Consider the following 24,266-nt stretch of genomic DNA (forward strand, 5'->3'; position numbering starts at 1 on the left):
AGGAGTTCCCCAAGGTCGTGTCTTAGGTTCCACTTTGACCCTGTTTCATTAATGACTTGCCTTCCATCATTAGGTTAGAGGTGGGAATGACTGTAGATGATCGCACAATGTTCAGCTCCATTCACAGCTCCTCAGGTACTGAGACAGACCATGTCCATGGTGCAGTAAGACCTGGACAATATCCAGGCTTGGACTGATAAGTGTGAAGTGACATTGACATCACACAATCCCAGGCAATGTCTCCAGAAAGAAGGCTGGGAGTCCTGCTGGCTCACGTTACCTTCTCAGCTGTGCCCAGGAGACTATCCTCTGTCAACAGTCTTTCCAACCTGGGAAGTGCTCTTCTACTCAATGCTGCAGTGAACAGGCACTTCAGAGGGTTTCATGCAATTTACTCGATGCAAATATTATTAAGGCTTTGGAATTAAAGTGGGCATGGAGGTTTCGAGTCCCACTGCAGCTATTCCCACTGAAACCCCCACCCCCCTGGTATCCCTCACACTCATGTACTGTCTAGTTCATGAACCCAATCTGTTCATGAGGTAGGCTGGCAGTGAATTCATTTTCCACCTGACTCATCCTTTCCATCACATCAATAATCCTCAATCTTTATCCAATGATGGTCACCTGGAAGATCGTAATGCCAGTGAATTGGAATGAAATTGCCTGGGAAAGCAGTGAATGAACAGTGGGAGGTTCCAAAGTGGAGATAATTGGGTCAAGACTAGGCTCAGAGCTACAAGGGGAGAGGGGAGGAGCCTCTAATACTGAACCTCCAGGAGGAATTGAAGACACAGATAAAAATCACACATTAAAAGGAACTGCATGATCAATAGTTCAATAGAGAGGCAAGATGAATACAAAGAGTACAGGAGAGAACCGCAAAGTAGAGGGTCATACAGAAAACAATGAAAATAGATTAAAGGCCAATCATGTTTTTCGGAACCAATGTTTGAAAAAAATGAAAACTAATTTCTAAAAGGAGAGGCAAAGTAAGAAAGAGGCTGATTGAGGAACAACAAGGAAACTTCTTGTGGAGTTGAAGGACATGACTTTGTATCAGTCTTCATTAAAACAGATGATTCCAATGTCAGAGTAAAGGAGCCACAAACTGTGCAGCTCCAAGGGAACAGAGTGAGAATATAAAGGGACCCAGACAGAGGATCCTCACAGCAATAATGTTCATTTCAGGCCGCGTAGAAGCTATTATAAGATTAAAGGTGTGATATAAATGCTTGTGTTTGTTGTATGGGGAGGTGACGTCCAATGGTTATTCTGCAACAGTTCCAAGAATTCCCATGATCTGCATTCTTGCAGCTGGAATTGGGGTAGTTCTGGTATGGAACACCTGGTGGAAATGTTGAGACCAATGTTCTTGTAGCTGAACACCACCATCTGCTGGTCTATTCCGGTACTGCCTGTGCTCTGAATTATAGCCATTGAAGTTTACAGCACCAAAGCAAATCATTCTGCCCATTCTAACTGTGACAGTTTTTAGAAAGAATTTTGCCAGCTCTAAGGAATCGGTTTGCAGAGAACAAATTGGAAAATATGACTGTTAGGTCCATCTCACCTTCAAACTGATTATTCAGAGGTGGGATTGGAGCAGAAGGGGTTGCTGCCTTGCAATCTTTCTGTTCTACAATAAATGTGCAATGTTGTAAAGCAAGAGGAATCCTTCCACTTTCTCAGTCAGGCATTAGCTCCCTCAGAGGAAACAATGTGAGGGACCACACAATGTGAGCTCAAAGACCTTCCAATGTCTGTCTGAGTGCAGGGAAATGTGATGTGGAGGTGCTGGTGTTGGACCTGATGAAGGAACAGTTCTCTGAAAGCTTGTACTTTTAAATAAACCTGTTGGACTATAACCTGGAATTGTGTGATTTCTAGCGTCAGGTAAATGGTAAGTGTGATAAGGGAAGCAGCAACCAGGTTACAGAATGTTGTAATCTCATTGTGTCTCTCCTGTGGTCTTTAGGGGTCATCAGATCAGCATCTCCCTCCATCTCCTCACAATGGAACAGGACATTGTGCTGCACAGTAACCCCACTGTTCAAAGCTTTGTTATCCCTCTCCCCCCTCTAGCCTGGAGTACCAACTACAGAGCACATCAAATCCCCAAAGAACAGCAGACCCTGTGTTGTTTGAGACAGGCTGTCTCTCGGACCCGAGGTGACAGTGAGGTCTGCAGATGCTGCAGATCAGAGTTGAGAGTGTGGTGCTGGAAAAGCACAGCAGGTCAGGCAGCATCCAAGGAGCAGGAAAATTGATGTTTCGGGCCGGAGCTCTTCCTGATGAAGGGCTTCTTCCAAAATGTCGATTCTGTCTCGAGGACCCTGCAGGGCCACCTGACCAGTAAGTGTGAAATGTATTTCCCCAGGTACCTTTGTGTGTGTCAGTTGGGGGATGATGCAGCATGTGGCAGCAGTGAGTGGGACAGTCATGTCTTTATTTGAAGACAACACAGTAAAAGCTAATCTTTACAGTTTTAACAACCCTATCTCTAACTATCCAATTCTTTCTAAACTTTAATCCTCCCCAGAGACTGGTATCGTTTGCTAGTTTGTTGAATTCTTTGGCCTGTTCCTCTCTCTTCACGGGTTGGTTCTCTCTCTGGTCGGAGGTCAAGCTGCTCTGGTCTCTGCTGTGTCCAGAGGGACCTCTCGGGTCAGAGGGAGAGTGGGGTCAGGTTGAGCCCTGCCAGGGTCGGCTTCTTATACCTTCCTGGGCAGCTTCTCAAATTTTACAAGGTCTTCACCGATCAGGGGCATTGGCTTAATTGGTTTGATCACCTTGAGATGTTGCTAATGGCTTTCGATAGCTTGTTAATAGTGGCCCCTTTGATGGGTCTGCTTTGGGCCCTGGGTATCTGGTTTTGGCCCAGAGTGCAGGGGTCGGGCTGGATGTGGGGATTGGGGCAAGGTGTGGGGCTCGGGCCTGGCTTAAGGATGTGGGTGGGGGTGTAGGGGAGGGTGTGTGGGTCAGGGCAGGGTGTGGGGGTCAGGGCAAAGTGTGGATATTGGGGCAGGGTGTGGGGGTCAGGGGCAGGGTGTGGGAAATGGTGGTGGTCAGTGAAGGCCAATCATCTCAGCCCCTGAACATCATTGCAGGACTTCCTCAGGATAATCTTCGAACCAACCTGTCTAGAGACATTATTACACACCTCTAGAGCAGGTGGGGCTTGAATCCAGGCCTCTCAGTCCAGGGCTAGGGACACGACCACTGTGCTACAAGGGGTCACTAAAAGTAAGATAGAGGCATTGCTGGGAAATGAACCCAGCATTTCATTTATATGAGGTAGGCACTTTAATCATCTAAGGCACATGACTACTTCCTCAGGATAATGTCCTCCGCCCAACAATCTTCAGCTGCTTTATCTTTGACCCTGTGACATAACGCACAAATGTTCTTGTCAGCAAGAGATCATACAACCGAGTGTCTTTGCTTTTCCAATCCCCAGCAACAATAGTCTGGTGACTGTTATTGACCAGGATATTTGCAGCATCAGCTCGAAAACATGCAGGTCAGAGGCTGTTATTCTGCAGTGACTGACTCACACCCCAACTCGCCAAAGGCTGTTGATAAGGTCGATGTCAGGAGTGTAATGGAATACTCTCCACTTGCCTGAGTATGCACAGTTCCAACAACATTTAAGAAACTCAGCACCACCCAGGACAAGACATGCTGCTTGCTTGGCACTCTCTCCACCAACAGCACCCCCTGGTAACAGTGTGTACCATCTCCAAGATGGCCTTCAGCTACTGGCCACAGCTCCTTTGACTACACTTTCCTAATCAGTGAGCTGTATGAACCAGACCTTCAAGGCCATTAGAACACCACAAACTTCAGGTCCCCCTCCAAGGCACACTCCATCCTGACCTGGAACGAATGTTATTCCTTCACTGTCACTGTATCTAAATCCTAGAACACCCTCCCTGTCAAGATGGGGTGTACCTGTTCCAGTCACACTGCACTAATTCAAGAAGGAAGCTCACAGCCAACACCTTCCCAAAGGGGAATAGAATTGGACCTTGCCATCTAATGTGGTGGCCCATTATTGAAGAAAGGTGGTAAGGGAAAGCCAGGGAACTACAGACTGGTGAGGCTGATGTCACCCATGGGTATGTTGTAGGAGGGGATTCTGAGGGACAGGGTTTACATGTATTTGGAAAAGCAAGGACTGATTAACAATAGTCAACATGGCTTTGTGCGTCGGAAATCATGTCTCACTAACTTGATTGAATTTTGTTTTGAAGAGTGATGGAGAAGATTGATGAAGGCAAAATGGTGGAAGCTGCCAATAGGACTTTAGCAAGGCATTTCACAAGGTCACACATGGTGGACTGGTTAGCAAGGTTAGATCACATGAAATGCAGGGAGAACTAGCCACTTAGATAAAAAATTGGTTTAATGTAGGAGTCAGAGCAGATTGGTAGAGGATTGCTTTTCAGACTGTAGACTGGTGACTACAAGTGTGCAGCAATGATTGGTGCGGGGTGCAAGGCTTTTTGTCATTTCTATAAATGATTTGAAAGTCAACATAGGAGGCATGATTAATAACCTTGCTGATAACAAAATTAGTAGTATAGTGGACAGTGAAAAAGTTACCTCAGGGTCCTTGATCTGATGGGCAATGGGCTGAGGAGTTTTAGGTGGAGTTTCATTTAGATAAATGTGAGGTGCTGTAATTTGGAAAGGCAAATCAGGGCATGACTTATACACTTAATGTTCAGGTCCTGAAGAGTGTTGCTGAACAAAGAGAGACCTTGGGGTGCAGGGTCATAGTTCTTTGAAAGTGGAGTTGCAAATTAACAGGTTAATGAAGGTGTTTGGTAAACTTGTCCTTATTGGTCAGTACATTGAGTATCAGAATATGGAGGTCAGGTTGCAGCTGTATAGGACATTGGTTAGGCCACTTTTGGAATACTATATTCAGCTCTTGTTTCCCTGTTATAGGAAAGATGCTGTGAATCTTGACCTGGTTCAGAAAAGATTGACAAGGATGTTGCCAGGTTTGGAGGGTGTGAGCTATAGGGAGTGTCTGAATAGGCTGGGACTATTTTCCCTGGAGCGTTGGAGGCTGAGGTATGCCCTCATAGATGTTTGTAAAATCATGTGGGGTGTGGGTAGGGTGAACAGTTATGGTCTTTTCCCCAGGGTAGCGGAGTCCAGAATTAGAGGGCAGAGGTTTAAGGTGAGAGGGAAAGATTTAAAAAGAACCTAAGGGGCTATGTTTTCCCGCAGAGAGGGATGTGTTTATGGAATACACTGCCAGAAGGGGCAGTGGAGGCTGGTGCAATTACAATATTTAAAAGGCACCTGGATGGGTATGTGAATAAGAAGGGACTTGATCATTTTTGAATATCTTGTGGATGTTGACGAGTTGGGACTGAAGGGTCTGTTTCTGTGCTGTACATCTCTGTGTCGCTGTGACTCTAATCCTTCCTTTGCAGAAATGAATTATAAATTATCCATGCCCCTGATCTGCTGTCTCCTCCACAGTATAGCATTGAAAGGACAGATGGGTAGAAAGCATCAATGGGACAGGAAGGCTGCTATAAACTAGACTCACAGTAACAAACACACAACTCATGATGCAATTTTTATTCTTGGCTGAGAAACTAAGTCAGTACAGTCATCATTGGCTGTGATCGCAACTACAAGCAGATTGAGGCACTACATCTATTCCCAGACAGGATCCAAGGAGCAGTGAAAGATTCTTTTAGTAGCAGCAGGGACGCGGCAGTTTGTAGGAGCAAAGGAAACACAATTTCCGACCACAAGGCAGATCGTTCCAATCAGGTGTCTTTGCTGGAGAAAAGAAAAGAGTTCGGTAAATCAGACAACTATTTGTGTGATTGGTTCCTTCTGTGTTTTTGAGATTATCAATGATCTTGTCATTTTCCCCATTGCTTTATTTAGAGCATTGGTCGTAACCCTAAGCCACAGGGTTATGATGTGTAAATACCATACGGTTCATTAAAGAACACCAATGTTATAAGGACATAGCTTTCGTGAATAACCGGAATAGACTGGCCTGAGGTCAAGGTTCATTACAGTTGAGAGTTAAGCCTCTTTCCAGAGAAAACAAGCAATTGTTTTACTGCGTGGAAGATGAATGACTGTGTTAGATGACAATATTGTGATATTTCCCAATGGTCAAACTGACCAATCACTGAAGACAGGACAGTGTCAAGGTTTGATCACACTGACTGCTGACAAGGAAATGGAGTATAAGGGAATGAGCCCCAGGGCGATAGTGAGCTCTCTCAGGAACAGGAGTTGTCTGATCACCGGCTGGAGCAGGCTGAGATGGAGCAGGCTGATCACATGATACAGTCTGATCCTTGGACAGGTCCATGTTATCTGGGTCACTAACCATTGTAAGTACAAGGGTCAGCTTGTGAAGTAATCCTATCTTTGCTGCAATTTGTTGTGTCCATTGCTTTAATACAGGGCAATTAGGTCCTTTCCTTTGTTGGGATTGCCTTGGAATATTGAAATCCAGAGTAAACCAGACAGACCAGGAAAAGCAGGAACAAAATCTGACAAGAAATACAATTTGTAAATAACCTGGGAGACTTCCTGCTGTGATCCTGTTTGCAGTCAGTGTACAAGTTACTCACATCTAAAATGTTTATACTATTCAGCGGGAGATTGGATAGTTTGGGGGTGAAGGTGCTGAGTTTACTCTGGACTGGATTCTCCAGTGAACATGGACAGCACAGACTCTCCACAGGGTTAAACAATCTCCTTCTCCATGGCACAGACTTCAGATAATTGAAACAGTCTGTGAGATTTTAGTTTAGAATAATGTGTTTTGGATGATGTAGTTTTAAATCAGGGAGGTGGAGGGTGACTTGGAGCTATTCAGGTGAGTTCATATCCTGGAAAGATTGCCTCGATCTGATTTGGAGAATCTAAATTCAGACCAATCGAGAAAAACCTCTATTAATCATCAATGTTCATCTGGTTCTAGTGGAGGTCAGTACCAGCGCACCCACATCAGTCATCGCACAACCAGTTTTTGACAAAATTTGCTCTGGACTCCAGCCCTGAATTTTATGCAGGACCTCAGCTGGGCTGAGAATCTATCCAAGGGAACATTTGCAGATTAATGGTCCAGCCTCTGTTCCGGTCTCTTCTGAAAGGCAGCTGGTTCAGTTACTAGTGATTATAGTAAAAGACTCAGACACAAGCTTCATGGGGGCTGCTCGAGATTCATCTAGGATGGGTTAAGATTTTTCAAATAGAAAATGGCTGCTTGAGTGAAGTCTGAATTAAATGTCCAGAAATCTTCTCAGAAGGCACAAAATTTCATAGAATCTCTACAGTGTGGAAACAGGTCATTTGGCCCAACAAGTGCATATCAACTCTCCGAAGAACATCCCACCCCGACCCTACTCCTGCATTTCCCATGGCTAATCCACCTAACCTGCACATCTTTGGATTGTGGGAGGAAACCAGAGCACCCAGAGGAAACTCATGCAGACACAGGGAGAATATTCAAACTCCACACAGAGAGTCACCCGAGGCAGGATTTGAACCCAGGTCCCTGGTGTTGTGAGGCAGCAGTGAGCCTAGGGACTATCTGAGGAGCCCAGGCCACTTTGCATGTTGACCAGCCATCAGTTCTGAGATTCTGCAAGGCCTGCCAAGTGCCATGTGCCTTACAGGTAAAAGAAGAGGCAGAAGTGAGAAGACTGGAAATTGAAGGAATCATCAAACTGGTCCAATTCGCGGAATGGGAAGCACTGGTTTTACCAGTTTTGAAACCTGATGGGTCGGTGCACCACTTTGGGGATCTTAAATCAAATGGTGAACCATATTTTCGCAGCTGAATAAATACCCAATCCATGGGTTAGAGGATTTACACACAAAGCTGTCCTTCAGCTGGACATGAGCCACACTGAATTGCAATTGCAGTTCGACGAGGATTCCCAGTTAATACCCATAAGGTTTTGAACCAGGATACAAAACTGCCATCTGGGGTATCACTACAGGTGTAATTTTCAGCGGATGATGGAGAACATTTTGCAAGGTTTACTTCAGGTCAATATTTACCTTGAAGATGTTGTAATAATGGGGAAAACCAATAAGGAACACTGAGAGAACTTGGACATAGTCCTTTAAATGTTTTTCCTAAGTGGGACGATGCCTTACAAGTGAACCACGAATGTTCCAGGTTCCCCAAGTTCCACCCATTGGAAGATAATGCGAGAGTGATCAAACATACCCTAGCTCCCATGTCTGTCCAGGAGCTCAGCTCATTCCTTGACCTGGTAATTTATTACAGAAAGTTCAAACATAACCTGACATCCATCCTGGTGCCTTTGCATCAACTTCTAATGCAGGGTCAGCCTTAGAAATGGTCTCAGACAATCCCGAGCTTCCAATGAAGTAAAGGTGAAGTTATCATCCTCAAAGGTTACCATCTCCATGTGGCATTGGGATGATATTAGCTCTAATGTGGCTCAATGGAGAGAAATACCCAACAGCTTGCACATCCAAGTCTTTTGCTCACGCAGAGCATAAATACACCCAGATAGAATACGAAGGAGATTCGGAGTCAGAAAGTTCCATCAATCCCTTTTGTTGGTTAAAGTTCGTGCTAATCACAGACCACAAACCCCTACTCGGTCTGCTTAGAGAGGACAAAGCCAACTATGAGAGAGAAAACTGGGCTTTATTTCCTGTGTGCGTGTGTTCGCATTGAGTATAATAACCTGTGTGCTTGTGTTCGCATTGAGTATAATAACCTACTTCTACATCACCGACAATGTTAAATCGATGAAGACTTCAATCGATAAGTTCTGTTATGAGAATAAATCAACGATTTATTAAGAAACCTGATTGATGGCTCTTTGTGCTTAAAACCCGCTATAGATAAAGCTTTCAATTGATCATCTTGGTAAAATCAGTATCATTTTTCCAGTTATGTTGTGACCGGTGAAATACTGCAACTGGAACAACAATAGCTTTGGTCGTAAGAAACTCAACCACACGGAGTCCAGTTAGAATCTCATTCATGGATCTATTTGCCTTTTCCTTAGACATTCGACAGCATTGACTTACCAATGAAATGCACACAGTGTTCTTTACCATGATAGTTATTGGGTTCCCTCTTGTGCCAATGAAGAAAATCTGATGAAGATCCATCAGTCCAGAGGAAAGAGTTCTCCTGTGGAGAAAGAAGTTCACACCACTGAAAAATATATTGTTGGTTTCCCCTAAATAATGTAATACAACAAGACCAGTAACGTTACCTTGTAGATATCGTTGAAGCCGATCCAAGTTGGTTCTGTTCGTGAGAATTTCTCTGCAAGAATACGATTCTGCTCTTCCCAGTGAATGGAAGCAAGATGACCACCAGGAGCCAGCGTTCGGCAGTGCAACTTGAAATGATTTGAAGAAAGACGATTTATTGCTGGCTACGTTTTTACATTGAACATGTTCAATTATGTTTCTCCACCAGGTTAATGTTGGAAATTTGCTGCAGTGGCATTAATTTTTCTTTTATGGATACATTGCTTTTTCCCCCATTATAAAATTTCACTCAAAAGTGTGGATAAGAAATGCAATGCATTTGCAAAGATTTACTATTTCTGATCATTAATCTATCTAACATATTTATGACATTTCCAAAAACAATGCTAAAAACAAAATATCATGGAAACCCTAACAATAAAAGACTCTTAATAAATTATCCCACTTCATTTATCTGCTACAGCTCCAAGTGGAAAGTACAACATTTGAGTCCACAATACAGCACAGGAACTGGCCGAACAGCTCACCAGTTCTGTGATGACCATGGTACCATTCGAAACACATCCCATCTGCCTGTATATGGGAGGATTCCCCTATCTCCAACCTGCTCGTGCATCTGTCTCAATAGCTCTAACACATATCTGTGACTTTCCCTGGCAGTGTGTTCCAGCCGCTGATTGTCCCCTCTATGAAAAGTGTGCCTTGCACGGATCCTTTAGGACTCTCCCGCCTCAGCTTAAACCTATGCCACTTAGTATTTGACATTTTCACCCTGAGCATTTCTGAGCTGATCATGATGGCATTCTGAAGTAATCCCATTATTCCCCACCTGTAAATGTGTCTGTCTAAGTATTTACTGAAATGTAGCTTTCATAGCTGCACCTACCACTTGTCCTGGCAACGCATTCCAGTCACCGACCATGCTCTGTATAAAAACCCTTGTCTTGCACATATCTGTTACGATGCAGAAGACAAACCCCTCTGCTAATTAAACTAAAACACCCAGAAAAGCTTGCCTCACTTTGAAATCTGCTGAAGTATGAGTGAGTGAAAGAGACCTCCTAATTTCCACTGTCTAAAGAAAAATAGCAATTTATTTTCCTAACTCTAACAGTGAACACTGAACAAAAACTCGTAACAAATCCCAGCCCGCCCCTATTTCTTAACTAATTACTATCTGACCCCAACTTTATCAAACTGTTGCTCCAATAAAACAATTATTAAACATTGCAATAATTTAATCTCAATTCCAAACAGACCCTTCCGCTGTCTTCCTTCCAGTCATCAGAAACAGTTACTTCCTTCTGTCCTTCCTATTCTGCTGTCTTCTCCCTGGACAGCCTTCTTACTTTCTACTGCTTTTCCAGGAAAAGATACCTTCTGATAGATAGTGCCTTCTGAGATTTCTTTGTGAGCAAGATGTTCATTTCTTCAGATGATGGTACTGTCTCAGTTGCTTTGACCAATTTTCAAAATGCCCTGGTATTTTATACCCTCAACATCGTACCTTCTCATTGGTCTGATGTTGTCAATGCAATAAATTCAAACTCAACTGGGTTTAGTATCCTGGGTGTAATTTAAATTAAATAGTTAAATTCAAATTGTTGTCAAAACTGCAAACAAAACTCAGGTATCCATTGAACAGCCGATAGCTACATGTATGTAATTTGGAAAAACCTGTTTATAAACTGGCAGCTGGGGCTGTACCTTAAATTCAGAAAACCCTTTCTATCTTAAACTGACCAAACGTTCTTTTGACCTTGGAACATATCCTTTAAACTTTTCCCCCTCACCTTCAACTTGTTCCACCTACTATTTGACGGTTACACCCTGGGAGCAAGATTCCGACCTCCTCCGTATCCATGCCTCGCATAATATTCGAAACTTCGGTCAGGTCGCCTCTCAGCCTCTGATGGTCTACTGAAAACAATCCAAGTTTGTCTCATCTCTCCTTACAGCTAATACATTCCAATGCAGCAACATCCTGATAAACTTCTTTTGCACTCTATCCAAAGCCTCTGCATCCTTCCTATAGTGTGGCAACCAGAACTGCACACAATAGTTCAAATGAGGATGAAATAATGGTCTCCTATGATGTTACAGCCCTTTTCACATCAATTAACATCCACCTGGCCAAAGAAACACTGGCATCACTACCAGCAAAACCAGCACCGCAAACACCAGACAGCACCAACTTCATCAGCAAAGACAACATCCTCCAACTAGTAGACCTGTGCCTCACCACCCACTTCACATTCAATAACCAACAAGTTAACCAACAACCAACTACAAGCAATTCACCGAAACCTCCCATGGATCACCAATATTAGGTCTCATAGCGGAAGCAGTAATGCAGAGACTTGAACAAGCTGCCCTCCCATCTATCCAGCCCAAACTTTGGGTCCGTTATGTGGATGACACCTTTATCACCACAAAACGGAACAAATTAGAGGGAACGTACAACACCATCAATAATATCCTGACTGGCCTAAAATTCACAAAAGAGGAGGAGAATGACAACAGACTCCCATTCCTAGACATGCCAGTTGAAAGTACAGCTAAGGGAAAGCTTCAAACCAGCGTCTACAGAAAAAAAATGAACACAGAGCAAATACTTAACTTCAGAAACAATCATCCCAACACCCACAAACAGAGTTGCATTATGACATTGTTTCAATGAGCCTACATCACACTGCAGCACCCAAGAACCGCAAACAGCAGAAGAAAAATATCTATACAATGTTTTCAACAAAAACGGTTACATGATAAACAAACTCCGGCAATTCCTCAGGAACAAACACAAACAAGCAGACACAACCCAACCAAAAGCTATAGCCATGTTACTTTACATCAAAGACACATCAGAAACGACTTCCAGACTACTCAGACCCCTTGGCATCATGGTAGCCCATAAACCTATCAACATACTTAAACAGCAACTAATGAACCTAAAGGATCCATTAGATACGACCAGCAAGACTAATGTCATTTACAAGATACCATGCAAGAACTGTGAAAAGCACTACATCAGACAAACTAGCAAGAAACTTGCCGCCAGGATACATGAACAGCAACTGGGCACCAAAAGACATGACCCACTATCACTAGTTTCCACACATACAGACAAGGAAGGACACCACTTTGACTGGGACAACACACACATCCTAAGACAGGTGAAACAAAGACACACACAAGAATTCTTCGAGGCATGACACTCTGACCAGAACTCCATCAATAAACACATCGACTTAGACCATATCTACCTTCCCTTGAAAACTAAGAACCGGAAATACCATCATCCACCTTAAGAAACTAAGACCTACAAATAAAGAGGCAGAACATACCACCAGACTCTCACTGATGATGTTACCGAGTATGGTGACAAAACATCTGAAAATAAACCTTCAAGCTCAGCTAACTTATATATTTATGCCTCCATTATTTCCTCTGGCAGCTTGTTCCATACATGCAGTATACTTTGTGAGAAAATGTTACACTTCAGGTCCTTTTTAAATCTTTCCCCTCTCACCTTAATCTTACACCCTCGAGTTTTGGAGTTTGGAGTCCCCCACTGGAGGAAAAAGAACTTGAGAATTCACCCTATCCATGTCCCTCATGATTTGATTAGATTAGATTACTTACAGTGTGGAAACAGGCCCTTTGGCCCAACAAGTCCACACCAACCCTCCGAAGAGCAACCCACCCAGACCCATTCCCCTCCATTTACCCCTTCACCTAACACTACGGGCAATTTAGCATGGCCAATTCACCTAACCTGCACATCTTTGGACTGTGGGAGGAAACCAGAGCACCCGGAGGGAACCCACGCAGACACGGGGAGAATGTGCAAACTCCACACAGACAGAACCTGGGTCTCTGGCACTGAGAGGCAGTAGTGCTAACCACTGTGCCACTGTGCCGCCCTCTATAAACCTCTGTCAAGTCATCCCTCAGCGTATGACATTTCAGGGATAAAAGCCCCAGCATGTTAACCCCCTCCTCTAACCCGAACCCTCCAGTCCCTGCAACATCCTTGTAAATCCTTTCAGGACCCCCGCAGGTTTACCAACATCCTTCCCTTAGCAGGGCAACCAGAATTATGTTACTATGTTCAGTGAACCACAGACTTACATCCCAAGTTCCCTCTTTGCATCAATGTTAATAAGGGGTCTGCCAATTACTATATACTTGTTTCTTGCATTTGACCTCCCAAAATGCATCACCTCACACTTGCCCAGAAGACACATTATTGCGATTTCTCTGCCCAACTTCCCAATTGATCTTTATTGTGCTGTATTCTTTGACAACCTTCCTCACTACTCCAGCAATTTTTGTGTCATCTGCAAGCTTATCAATCAGACCATCAATGTTTTCATCCAAATGATGTATTCTATTTATCTATATAATAAACAACAGAGGTCCCAGCACTGATCCTGGCAGAACACCACTAGTCATAGACCTCCAGTCAGAAAAGCACCCCTCCAAAACTACCCTCTGTTTTCTATGGGCAATCCATTTTGTATCCAACTTACTAACTCATTGTGAATTTGAAGTGATTTAATCTTCTGGACCAAGCTCCTATGAAGGGGTTTTGTCAAATGATTAAGTAAAGTCTAAGGAGACAACATCTACTGCCCTACCCTCAATCATCTTGGTCACTTAGAGTCATAGAGTCATAGAGCTGTACAGCATGGAAACAGATCCTTCGATCCATCTCATCTATGCCGACCAGATATCTCAACCCAATCTAGTCCCACCTGCCAGCACCCGGCCCATGTCCCTCCAAACCCTTCCTATTCGTATACCCATCCAAATGCCTTTTAAATGTTGCAATTGTACCAGCCTCCACCACTTCCTCTGGCAGCTCATTCCATACACGTACCACCCTCTGCGTGAAAACATTGCTCCTTAGGTCCCTTTTATATTTTTCCCCTCTCACTCTAAACCTATACCCTCTAATTCTGGACTCCCGCATTCCAGGAAAAAGACTTTGTCCATTTATCCTATCCATGCCCCTCATAATTTTGTAAGCCTCTATAAGGTCACCCCTCAGCCTCTGACCCTCCAGGGAAAACAGCCCCAGCCTTTTCAGTCTCTCCCTATAGCTCAAATCCTCCAACCCTGGCAATATTCTTGTAAATCTATTCTGAACCCTTTCAAGTTTCACAACTCCTTTCCGATAGGAAGGAGACCAGAATTGCACGCAATATTCCAACAGTGGCCTAACCAATGTCCTGTACAGCCACAACATGACCTCCCAACTCCTGTACACAATACTCTGACCAATAAAGGAAAGCATACCAAACGCCTTCTTCACTATCCAATCTACCTGCGACTCCACTTTCAAGGAGCTATGAACCTGCACTCCAAGGTCTCTTTGTTCAGCAACACTCTCTAGGACCTAATCATTAAGTGTATAAATCTAACTGAGATTTGCTTTCCCAAAATGCTGCATCTCGCATTTATCTGAATTAAACTCCATCTGCCACTTCTCGGCCCATTGACCCATCTGATTAAGATTCTGTTGTAATCTGAGGTAACCTTCTTTCCTGTCCACTACACCTCCAATTTTGGTGTCATCTGCAAACTTGCTGATTGTACCTCTTATGCTTGCATCCAAATCATTTAGGTGAATGACAAAAAGTAGAGGACCCAGTACCAATCCATGTGGCAGTCCACTGGTTACAGACCTCCAGTCTGAAAAACAACCCTCCACTACCACCCTCTTCTGCCATTGATCCAGTTCTGTATCTAAATGGCTAGTTCTCCCTTTATTCTGTGAGATCTAACCTTGCTAAACAGTCTCCCATGGGAAACCTTGTCGAACGCCTTACTGAAGTCCATACAGATCACATCTAACACTCTGCCCTCATCAATCCTCTTTGTTACTTCTTCAAAAAACTCCATCAAGTTTGTGAGACATGATTTCCCATGCACAAAGCCATGTTGACTATTCCTAATCAGTCCTTGCCTTTCCAAACACATGTATATCCTGTCCCTCAGGATTCCCTCCAACAACTTGCCCACCACCGACGTCAGGCTCACTGGTCTATAGTTCCTTGGCTTGTCCTTACTAACCTTCTTAAACAGTGGCACCACGTTAGCCAACCTGCAGCTTGCTAAATAAATGCAATCAAAATTGAGAGACAAGACTTCTCCTGTTCAGAGCCATGTTGGCTATCTCTGATAAATCCATTGTTTTCCAAATATGAGTAAAAAACAAAGATGTATAATGTATTATGTGTAGAATATATGTGAAAAATATTGCCTGACAGGAAGGCATAAAATTAGTTGATAACGCAGACATCACTCACCAAGTGAAAGAGACCTGAGGAAGCCACAAAAAATAAATTTCCAGTCAACAAGTCAGATCAAATATTAAACACATTTGTGCATTTTCAAGAATACCTGAATGTATAGCTGAGTGGCTGTAGGTTTTTAAACAGTATCTGGCCTTTCAATGAGCTGGGAACTGATCTTCAAAATGAACCATGTTTTCTATGATCTGAAGATCAGAATCCCAATCCTGGCCCCACAGAATTCCTACTCCATTTATTTTGTAGGACGTTTCCCTGGATGGCGATCAGGATCAGGCACATGATGATTTCAGTCTCTTCCAATCCAGAGAAGCTCAGCCCAGTAAAAACAGGCAATAGCCACCTTCAGAAAGAATGAATCTGAACATCTCCCTTTGATATTCAATGAGATTACCATCACTGAATCATCCTCCATTAACATCACAGTGCCATTTGTCAGAAACTGAACTGGAGCAGCATATAAATAAATAAATACCTGTTGCTACAAGGACAGAGCTCTGGAATTCTGCTGTGATTAACTCACTTCCTGACTCCCCAATGCCAGTCCACCACACGCAAAGTAGAAGTGAGGAGTGAGAGGGTGTACTCTCCAGTTCCTTAGATGAGTACAGCACTAACAAAGCTCAAGTAGTTTGAAAGTATTCGGGAGAAAGAAGCTCACTTGATTGGCACACCCAGCAGGTACCTTGAACATTCACTCCCTCCGTCACTAATGCAGAGTGTATATCATCCAAGGGATGGATTGCAATAACTCAGCAAGGCTACAGAGACAGCATCTTCCAAACCTGTGACCTCTTCCATCTAGAACAAGAATGATAGTAGTTATATGGCACCACCACCAAACCACACATCATCTTGTCTTGTACCTGTAATCTCTTTTTTCTTCACTGTTGCTCGATCACATCCTGGAATTTTCTTCATTACAACATTATAAGGTGCACCGAAATTCCAAGGGCTGCAGAATGTCAAAACGGCAGCTCATTACCATATTCTCGGGGCCAATCGAGCTGGGCTGTAAATGCTGACCTAGCTGGAATTGTCCACATACAAACAAAGGTCATAGGAACACGGGGAGGCCATTTTGCCCCTTGAGCCTGTTCTGACATTCAGTTACATCATTGCTAATCTGTAGACAACTCCATATACCTACATAATGCCCCTTCCTCTTGAAACCCTTGATTAACAAAAATATTATCTATCTCAAATTTAACATGAACAACAGATCCAGCATTCGCTGCTGTCTTGCTATAACACACCCTTTGAGTGTCAAAGTGCTTTCTAACCTCTCTCCTGAACGGTCTGGCTCTAACTTTTAAAGTATGTCACCAATCCAACAAATGAATAAATCAAGTCTCGCTGTTGTCCTTAGATGAATAAAGAACCCTCCATGTCTGGCAGATTCATGTCACAGCTCATTACCCTCATCATTTGCTTTGGGATATTATGGAGTTCACGTTACCCAGGTCATGCATACACGGCTTCAGAAACATCCAGGAATATATAAGAAGCTTCTTTCATTCTCTGTCCAGCCATTTTAGAAACGCTGAGGAACACAACCCAATAACTTACAAAGGAGATTCCAAGGACTTACCTCAGCATCAATCCAAGTCTTTGGCTGAGAAACAAACTTGTAGCAATAGCCAAAATAAATGAAACCACCAGGACAATCCCTTTTGCCCAGAAGACTTCGTTTCTCCAGGTCCTGATCAATACGTGTTGAATTTGGTGTCTGTTGATCAGCTGCAGATTAAAACAAGCTGCAATAATCACATCATTAACAATTCATTGCCCCTTCATGAGGCTAGAAACTGGTGAGCACATGGTCGATGGGGCCTGCCTCAGAGTGAGACTTTCCACCGAACTGCAATAACCTTCTTCATGCTCACTCTGTTTATTTATTTGGAAACAAAGAGAAAGTACTGTACAGAAAGATGCTGTTTCATCCAGTTAGTCAAAGACAGTGTTTATTTCCCACAGGAGTCCCCTTCCTTTCTGGTCACTTCCTCGAACAATGCCACCAATTAACTTCATTCCCTTCGGCTTGTCTACTTTCCCCTCAATGGGGACTGTAGAGTCTGTTTCTAGCACACCGTGTAATCACAAGTTTCACATTCTCAACACTCTGGAGGAGGTCATTTCACACAAATTCCTTAATTGATTTGTCGGTGATGTGCTTATATTTTATGAATCTATCTAAAATATCATCAACCTTTGATTACTCCAAATTGTCACCCGTCATTTGCCCTCATGGTTCATCTCAGGCTCTCCCCTTCCTCAATATTTCTATTTCTGAGGTGACACTGTCAATGACAGAACTGGATAAATGCCCCAGCTCCCACTGATGCCATCATTACACTTATTCCCATGGCACATTCCATACGGAGTCTGTTCTATTCGGTTTCTCTGTCTGTCCTGTTCTGATGATGCCACGGTCAATACCAGTGTTTCTGATATCTCTCCTGTTTCTTCCCAAAATGAGAGCTCACTCCGCAGTGTTTGGCAGTCCCTCCAACTGTCCCATTTCCCACACTTCCCCAATTCCTTTCATTCCTTCATGTTAAAAAGTTTACCTTACCTCATCTTCCACCCCTCAGATCTCTATATTGTTCACATTATCACCTCATATTTCTGCCACTTCATTCATTCCCATCCCCATTCAGTATTGCAGGACCCTGGTCAGTTTTTCAAACATTTGACCTTTGGCTGCAGTCAGTACTTATGAGGCCTCATTCTCTATCTTCTCACAGACAGTGTTCTTCCTACAATGTACTTTTCCATCAAGTCGAGAGAAAGCTGTGCTCTCTTGTGTTGGAGTGTGTCTGACTGACACTTCAGGACAGTGACTGTGAGTTGCTGGGTCTCGGGTAACAGAGACTTGCTGCAGGTGGACTTATCCCATTCAGTCTGACTGCCCCAAATTCCCAGCTTCTATGGGAACACTTTCCACATGACAATTTACATTTTGATTTTAGTTTGCAATGGTGGATTTTTGGAGACAAGAGAATCCATTTACCTGCCGCATTACTGATGAGCAATGCACTCAGCAGCAAAACTCCAATCAGCTTCATGTCTGAGGTGAAGTGCCTCTCCTCAAACCTGAAATAGAAAAAAGATTCAACATTAACATCAATACATCAGGATAAAGGTAGGAATTTCCTGCTCCCATTGTTACCTCTCTCTTTACCCAGATATCGGATGTGATGGGGTTTTGATTGCTACTTCCAATATATATCATCATCTGTGAGGAGCATGGAACCATTGACTCAAATCTGATTGGCTCAACCATTCATGATGTCAATATTATTGTTGAACAATCAGTGGCTGACAGCCAACAGGAGGGTCTGGAGGATATTCAAATACAGGATATTCAAAAATGTTCAAAATATTTGATGTGCTACGCCTGAGAATTTATGATGTGACATTGTGATTGCTGAGTGAGAGATGGAATTGGCAGGCACTGTTCCCAACACCATAATCAGAGTGTTAACGAATACACTTCAGAAAGTAGGATTTAATAAATGTGATTGATGCAAACAGTTTGGATTACTTATTATTGTTATGAGATGAAGTTCCCAGAATAAAGGGATAATATTCACAAAACTTGATGTTAAATTTAGTTTTCGTGCTCCACAGAAGAACTTTGGAATGTTTTATTCTGTTAAATGTGCATGAAATTATTAGTTGTTGTTCCCTTCTTTTTCTGACAATGTGGTTAAACCACTTGTTTCTTGGCTTATTCTGTTTTCCCATGTGTGTATGTATATATAAACCATATCAGCTATGCTCCAGTCCTCTGGCACTGTACCATTTTATCGAGTCATGGAGTCATAGTGAGAGTGGAGGGTTGGAGCTATAGGGAGACGCTGGATAGACTCAGAGTTTTTTTCACTGGAGTGTTGGAGGCTAAGGGGTGACCTCATAAACTTTCATAAAATCATGAGGGGCATAGATAGGGTGAATAGCCAAGAATAGGGGAGTCCAAAACTCAGGGACATAGGTTTAAGATGAGAGGGGAAAGATGTAAAGGGAACCTGAGGGGTAATGTTTTCACACACAGGATGGTGTGTGTATGGAATATGCAGTGAGAGGATGTGATAGAGGCAGATACAGTTACAACATTTAAACAACATTTGGACAGGGACATGAATAGGAAAGGGTTAGAGGAATATGGACCAAATGCTGGCAAATGGGATTATTTAACTTTGGGATACCTGGTCGGCATGTTTTCTGAAGAGATACATGTATTAGTGCCTCTGCTGTCTCTGTCCAAACTCCCTATCAATAGGCGCCAGTGCAATGAAGCCTGACCAGGTGTAGGAGCATATCCCCTGACCGAGGACAAAGGCTCAGGAGGCAGCAGGATTCAGGCAAGTGGTAGAGTTTATTCTTATTCAAGCAACAGCTGGTTAATGCAGGGAGAGGGTCAAAGATCTTCCCCAAATCTGGCCACGATGTGAGAACCCAGTCACTCCCTTAACCTGCGGCTCAGATCGGAAGAGAGATCAATGACACACTCTGATTGTTACAGTCAAATACAGCATTTTTATACATTTTGTGTTACAATAATCACATAGATCATGGTCACTGTGTCCGTCCCCTTATTCTATACACCCAATCCTGTGAAACACCTAATCAATGATGGGCAGCCCCAAGTTTCCATGATTGCATGGTGTTTAATCAAAATTGTAATCGCCAGGCCTTGGGATCTTTCTATGCATCCGATTCATTCATATTCCAGAGTTACTGGGTATACTCCTTCAGGTCTCTCCCAAACTTGCTTATCCGTACGGACTGCAACAAACATTATGTTGGACAAATGGGTAAGAAACTAGCCACCAGGAAACATGAGCACCAACTAGCAACAAACCACCTGACCAGCTATCACTAGTATCCACATACACAAACAAACAGGGACACTAGTTCACCTGGGACAATGTGTCCATCCTGGGAAAGGCCAAACAAAAGCATGCAGGGGAATTCCTAGAGGCCTGGCATACAAGCCGGAACTCCATTAACAAACATATAGATTCTAACTCCATTCACCAACCTCTCAGTAATGGATTCAGAAATGATCCCAACCATCTCAACAGACCAAGCCACACAAGTAGGAAGCAGGTCAGGGCACCCATGCTTTCCTGGAGGCTCACTGATGATGTCACCAGCACGGTGACGAAACGTCTGAGCACAAACCCACCGGCTCAGTCAGCAAACCGACGACCTATTATTAATTTCTATTGTAACATTAGTTATAAAGTGTAATGTTATACAGCTACTTCTACTGTTGGTACTTTTATCTAATGAGCTGCAAACAATCTATTTTGTGCCAGGCATCTTCTCAGAGATATGGAAAGTATTTCCCAGGATTAATTAACTTTTCACATCTGTGTTTCAAAATTTTTCTCCTAATGCTTCTATTATTCTTTGGTTATATATGTGGATTTATAATTATGTTGAAAACTATCTCTATGATAATCTGAATAATCTTTAACAAGAACTTATTTCTTAATATTGAGAATAATTTCAAAGAAACAACTGATTACTACAAAATAAATGTAGCTGTTGTTTTTATAGTGGCAGAATGAGTTAGATCGACTGCCTCAAGAACTGTTCTGGACTCCTTGTTTGAAAAAATACCGTTCACCTAATGGGACAACATCCTTTCATTAATGAGGCTGGAATCAATCACTTGCCTTACTCTAATGAACTTGTGTCTATCCTTAGGCATCCTCTCATCAAACTGTCTGGGATGACTGTGTAGGGCCTCAGGTTCAATTTGGAGTAGCCCTGCTCAAAGGTACCATTATGTTTCTCTGAATGGTGGAGCAGCCTATTTAATTATGTTTATCCGTTGTCGGCCATTTTACATCTTTCGAATATGGGCAGGCCTAACACAAGCCTTTTTTTGTCTGCAAATTTGACTAGTTTCTGAAATACTCCCATTCTCCCAATCAGTTTTAATATGTTTTTCATCTTGGATCTTGATGGGAGCACATGCAATCTTGGGCAATGATTGTGGAAAGACAACTGGACAAATTTGGAACTGCTTTATGCTTCACTGTAGATATAAATATTTGTCAAAGATCTTAATTATCACAGACAAGTAAACAAACCAAGATGGACCTTTACCCATCATTGCTAACATTAACCGATTTGCACAAGATCTTTGAATCCCACCTCCCTCAATCCCTCAAGCCTGTTCCATCACTCAGTTGGATCAGGGCTGATTTGTCAGAGAAAGTGAGGACTGCAGATGCTGGAGATAAGAATTGCAAAGTGCGGTGCTGGAAAAGCACAGCAGGGCTGGCAGCATCTGAGGAGCAGAGAATTGGCATTTGGGCATAAGCCCATCATCAGGAATATGGTGGGGATGAGGGGTGAGCGGAGAAGGGGCTGTGAGATAAATAGGTGGATTGGGTTGTGGGTAGGGTTGGGATGGCTGGGAAGGTGATAAGTAGATGCAGGTGGAGATGTGATGGTGGTAGGGAGGTAGAAACAGAGGGATTTTAGTCTTTCGCTATGGCGGCACGGTGGCACAGTGGTTAGCACTGCTGCCTCGCAGCGCCGGAGACCCGGGTTCAATTCCCGCCTCAGGCGACTAACTGTGTGGAGTTTGCACGTTCTCCCCGTGTCTGCGTGGGTTTCCTCCGGGTGCTCCGGTTTCCTCCCACAGTCCAAAGATGTGCAGGTCAGGTGAATTGGCCATGCTAAAAATTGCCCGTAGTGTTAGGTAAGGGGTAGTTGTAGATGTAGATGTAGATGCAGATGTAGGGGTATGGGTGGGTTACGCTTCGGCGGGGCGGTGTGGACTTGTTGGGCCGAAGGGCCTGTTTCCACACTGTAAGTAATCTAATCTAATCTAATCTAAAAAAATAGGTCGGAGGGGTGGGTGGAGCAAATAGGTGGGAAGGAAGATGGACAGGTAGGACAGGTCAAGAGGATGGTGCTGAGTTGGAGGTTTGAATCTGGGATGAGGTGGGGGGAGAAGAGATGAGGAAACTGGTGAAGTCCACATTGATGTCGTGTGGTTGGAGGGTCCCAAGGTGTAAGATGAGGTGTTCTTCCACCAGACATCGGGTGACTGGAATTTGGCAGTGTAGCCGGCCCAGAATTTGCATATCTTTGGCGGAGTGGGAGCGGGAATTGAAATGGTTGGCCATGGGGTGGTGGCCATGTGTTCCAGAAATGTTCCCTGAAATGTTCCTCGAGTTGGTGTCCTGTCTCCCCAACATAGAACAGACCACATTGAGAGCAATGGACACAGTAGATGAGGTGTTTGGATGTGCAGGAAAATCCTTGTTGGATGTGGAAGGGTCCTTTGGGGCTTTGGACTGAGGTGAGGAGGGAGGGGGTAGGTGCAGGTTTTATCCCTTTTGCAATGGCAAGGGAAAGTGCCGGGAGTGAAAGGAGGGTTGGTGGGGAGGGCATGGACCTAATAACGGAGTCACGGAGGGAATGGTCTCCATGGAAAGCCGATTGGGCTAGGGTGGGGAAAGATATCTCCGGTGGTAGTATCTGACTGTAGGTGGCAGCAACAGTGGAGGTTAATGCAGAGATTAGTGGGGTGGAACAAGGATTTGGGATGTTCTACCTTGTTGCGATTGGAGGGATGGGATTCAAGGGTGGAGGAGAGGGAAGTGGAGGAGGTAGAGATGGAGAGGTCAGGAAGGGAAGGGAGATGGTCCAGGTGAACCTGAGGTCAGGGTGGAAGGTGTTTGTGAAATTGATGAACTGTTCATCCTCCTTCTGGAAGTACAAGGTGGCACCGATACAGACATCAATGTAGCGGAGGAAAAGGTAGGGGATGATGCCAGTGTAACTGCAGAAGAGGAAGGCCTAGCTGGGGCCCATGTGGGTGCCCATTGCCACCCCTTTGGTCTGAAGGAAGTAGGAGGATTCGAAGGAGAAATTGTTGAGGGTGAGGACCAGTTCAGCCAATCGAATGAGTGTGTCGGTGAAGAGGTACTGGTTGAGTCGGCAGGGAGGTAGAAACAGAGGGATTTTAGTCTTTCGCTATGGCGGATGGATATGTACAGGGACTGAATATCCATGGTGAAGATGAGGCTGGGGAGACGAGATGGAGGGTGTGGCTGATGTCCCGAATGAATGTGGGGAGTTTCTGGGCCAAGGGGGACTGGGTAGTGATAAGATATAAGGAGATAATTTTGGTGGGGCAGAAGCAGGTGGAGATGATGGGTTGACCAGGGCAGTCAGGTTTGTGAATTTTGTGATTGATTTGTGCCTTGACTTCACTTTGGTTCCATCTCACCAGCCATTCAGGTTTTCCTTTGGAATTTTCCATTCAGCCCAGCCTCAACAGCAATTGGAGACAGAGTTCTAGATTTCCATGATCCTTCATGTGAGACAGAGACTTATGATATGACTTTGAATTGTAAGGATCTAGTTTAAAGTATTTTCCCCTCAGTCCTGTCAGCCACACGAAGTAAAATAGTTTTTTTAAAATCAGCCTGATTTAGTTGAAGATTTCACTCTTTCTTTATCAGAAACAATCCCTGTGAACATTTGGACTCTGTTTGCTATTATCAACCTGTTTAGAGATGTTATGACCCATCTCTGGGGGAAATAGTGCTTGAACCCAGGCCTTGTGTCCATTTGGAGAAAGTGAGGACTGCAGATGCTGAAGGTCAGAGTCAAGAGTGTGGTGCTGGAAAAGCACAGCAGGTC

At 43.7% G+C, this 24,266-nt stretch overlaps 1 protein-coding gene across 3 annotated transcripts in view; it reads right to left on the reverse strand.

Annotated features, from left to right (window-relative positions):
* Window positions 1–5,589: 5,589 nt before the first annotated feature.
* The window catches only part of LOC140466646 (C-type lectin Cal-like), a 48,737-nt gene continuing 30,060 nt past the window's right edge, over window positions 5,590–24,266 (reverse strand). For all 3 annotated transcript variants that reach the window (XM_072562086.1, XM_072562085.1, XM_072562084.1), the window contains exons 2-6: window positions 18,598–18,680; window positions 17,176–17,324; window positions 9,267–9,395; window positions 9,076–9,181; window positions 5,590–5,811 (exon numbers count right to left, since the gene is read on the reverse strand). In XM_072562086.1, coding sequence (XP_072418187.1) covers window positions 5,723–5,811; window positions 9,076–9,181; window positions 9,267–9,395; window positions 17,176–17,324; window positions 18,598–18,652 — 528 coding nt within the window. In that variant the 5' untranslated portion in view covers window positions 18,653–18,680 and the 3' untranslated portion in view covers window positions 5,590–5,722. The remainder of the gene's footprint in view (window positions 5,812–9,075; window positions 9,182–9,266; window positions 9,396–17,175; window positions 17,325–18,597; window positions 18,681–24,266) is intronic.

Source organism: Chiloscyllium punctatum, chromosome 44, assembly GCF_047496795.1.
Source record: "Chiloscyllium punctatum isolate Juve2018m chromosome 44, sChiPun1.3, whole genome shotgun sequence".
NCBI lineage: Eukaryota > Metazoa > Chordata > Chondrichthyes > Orectolobiformes > Hemiscylliidae > Chiloscyllium > Chiloscyllium punctatum.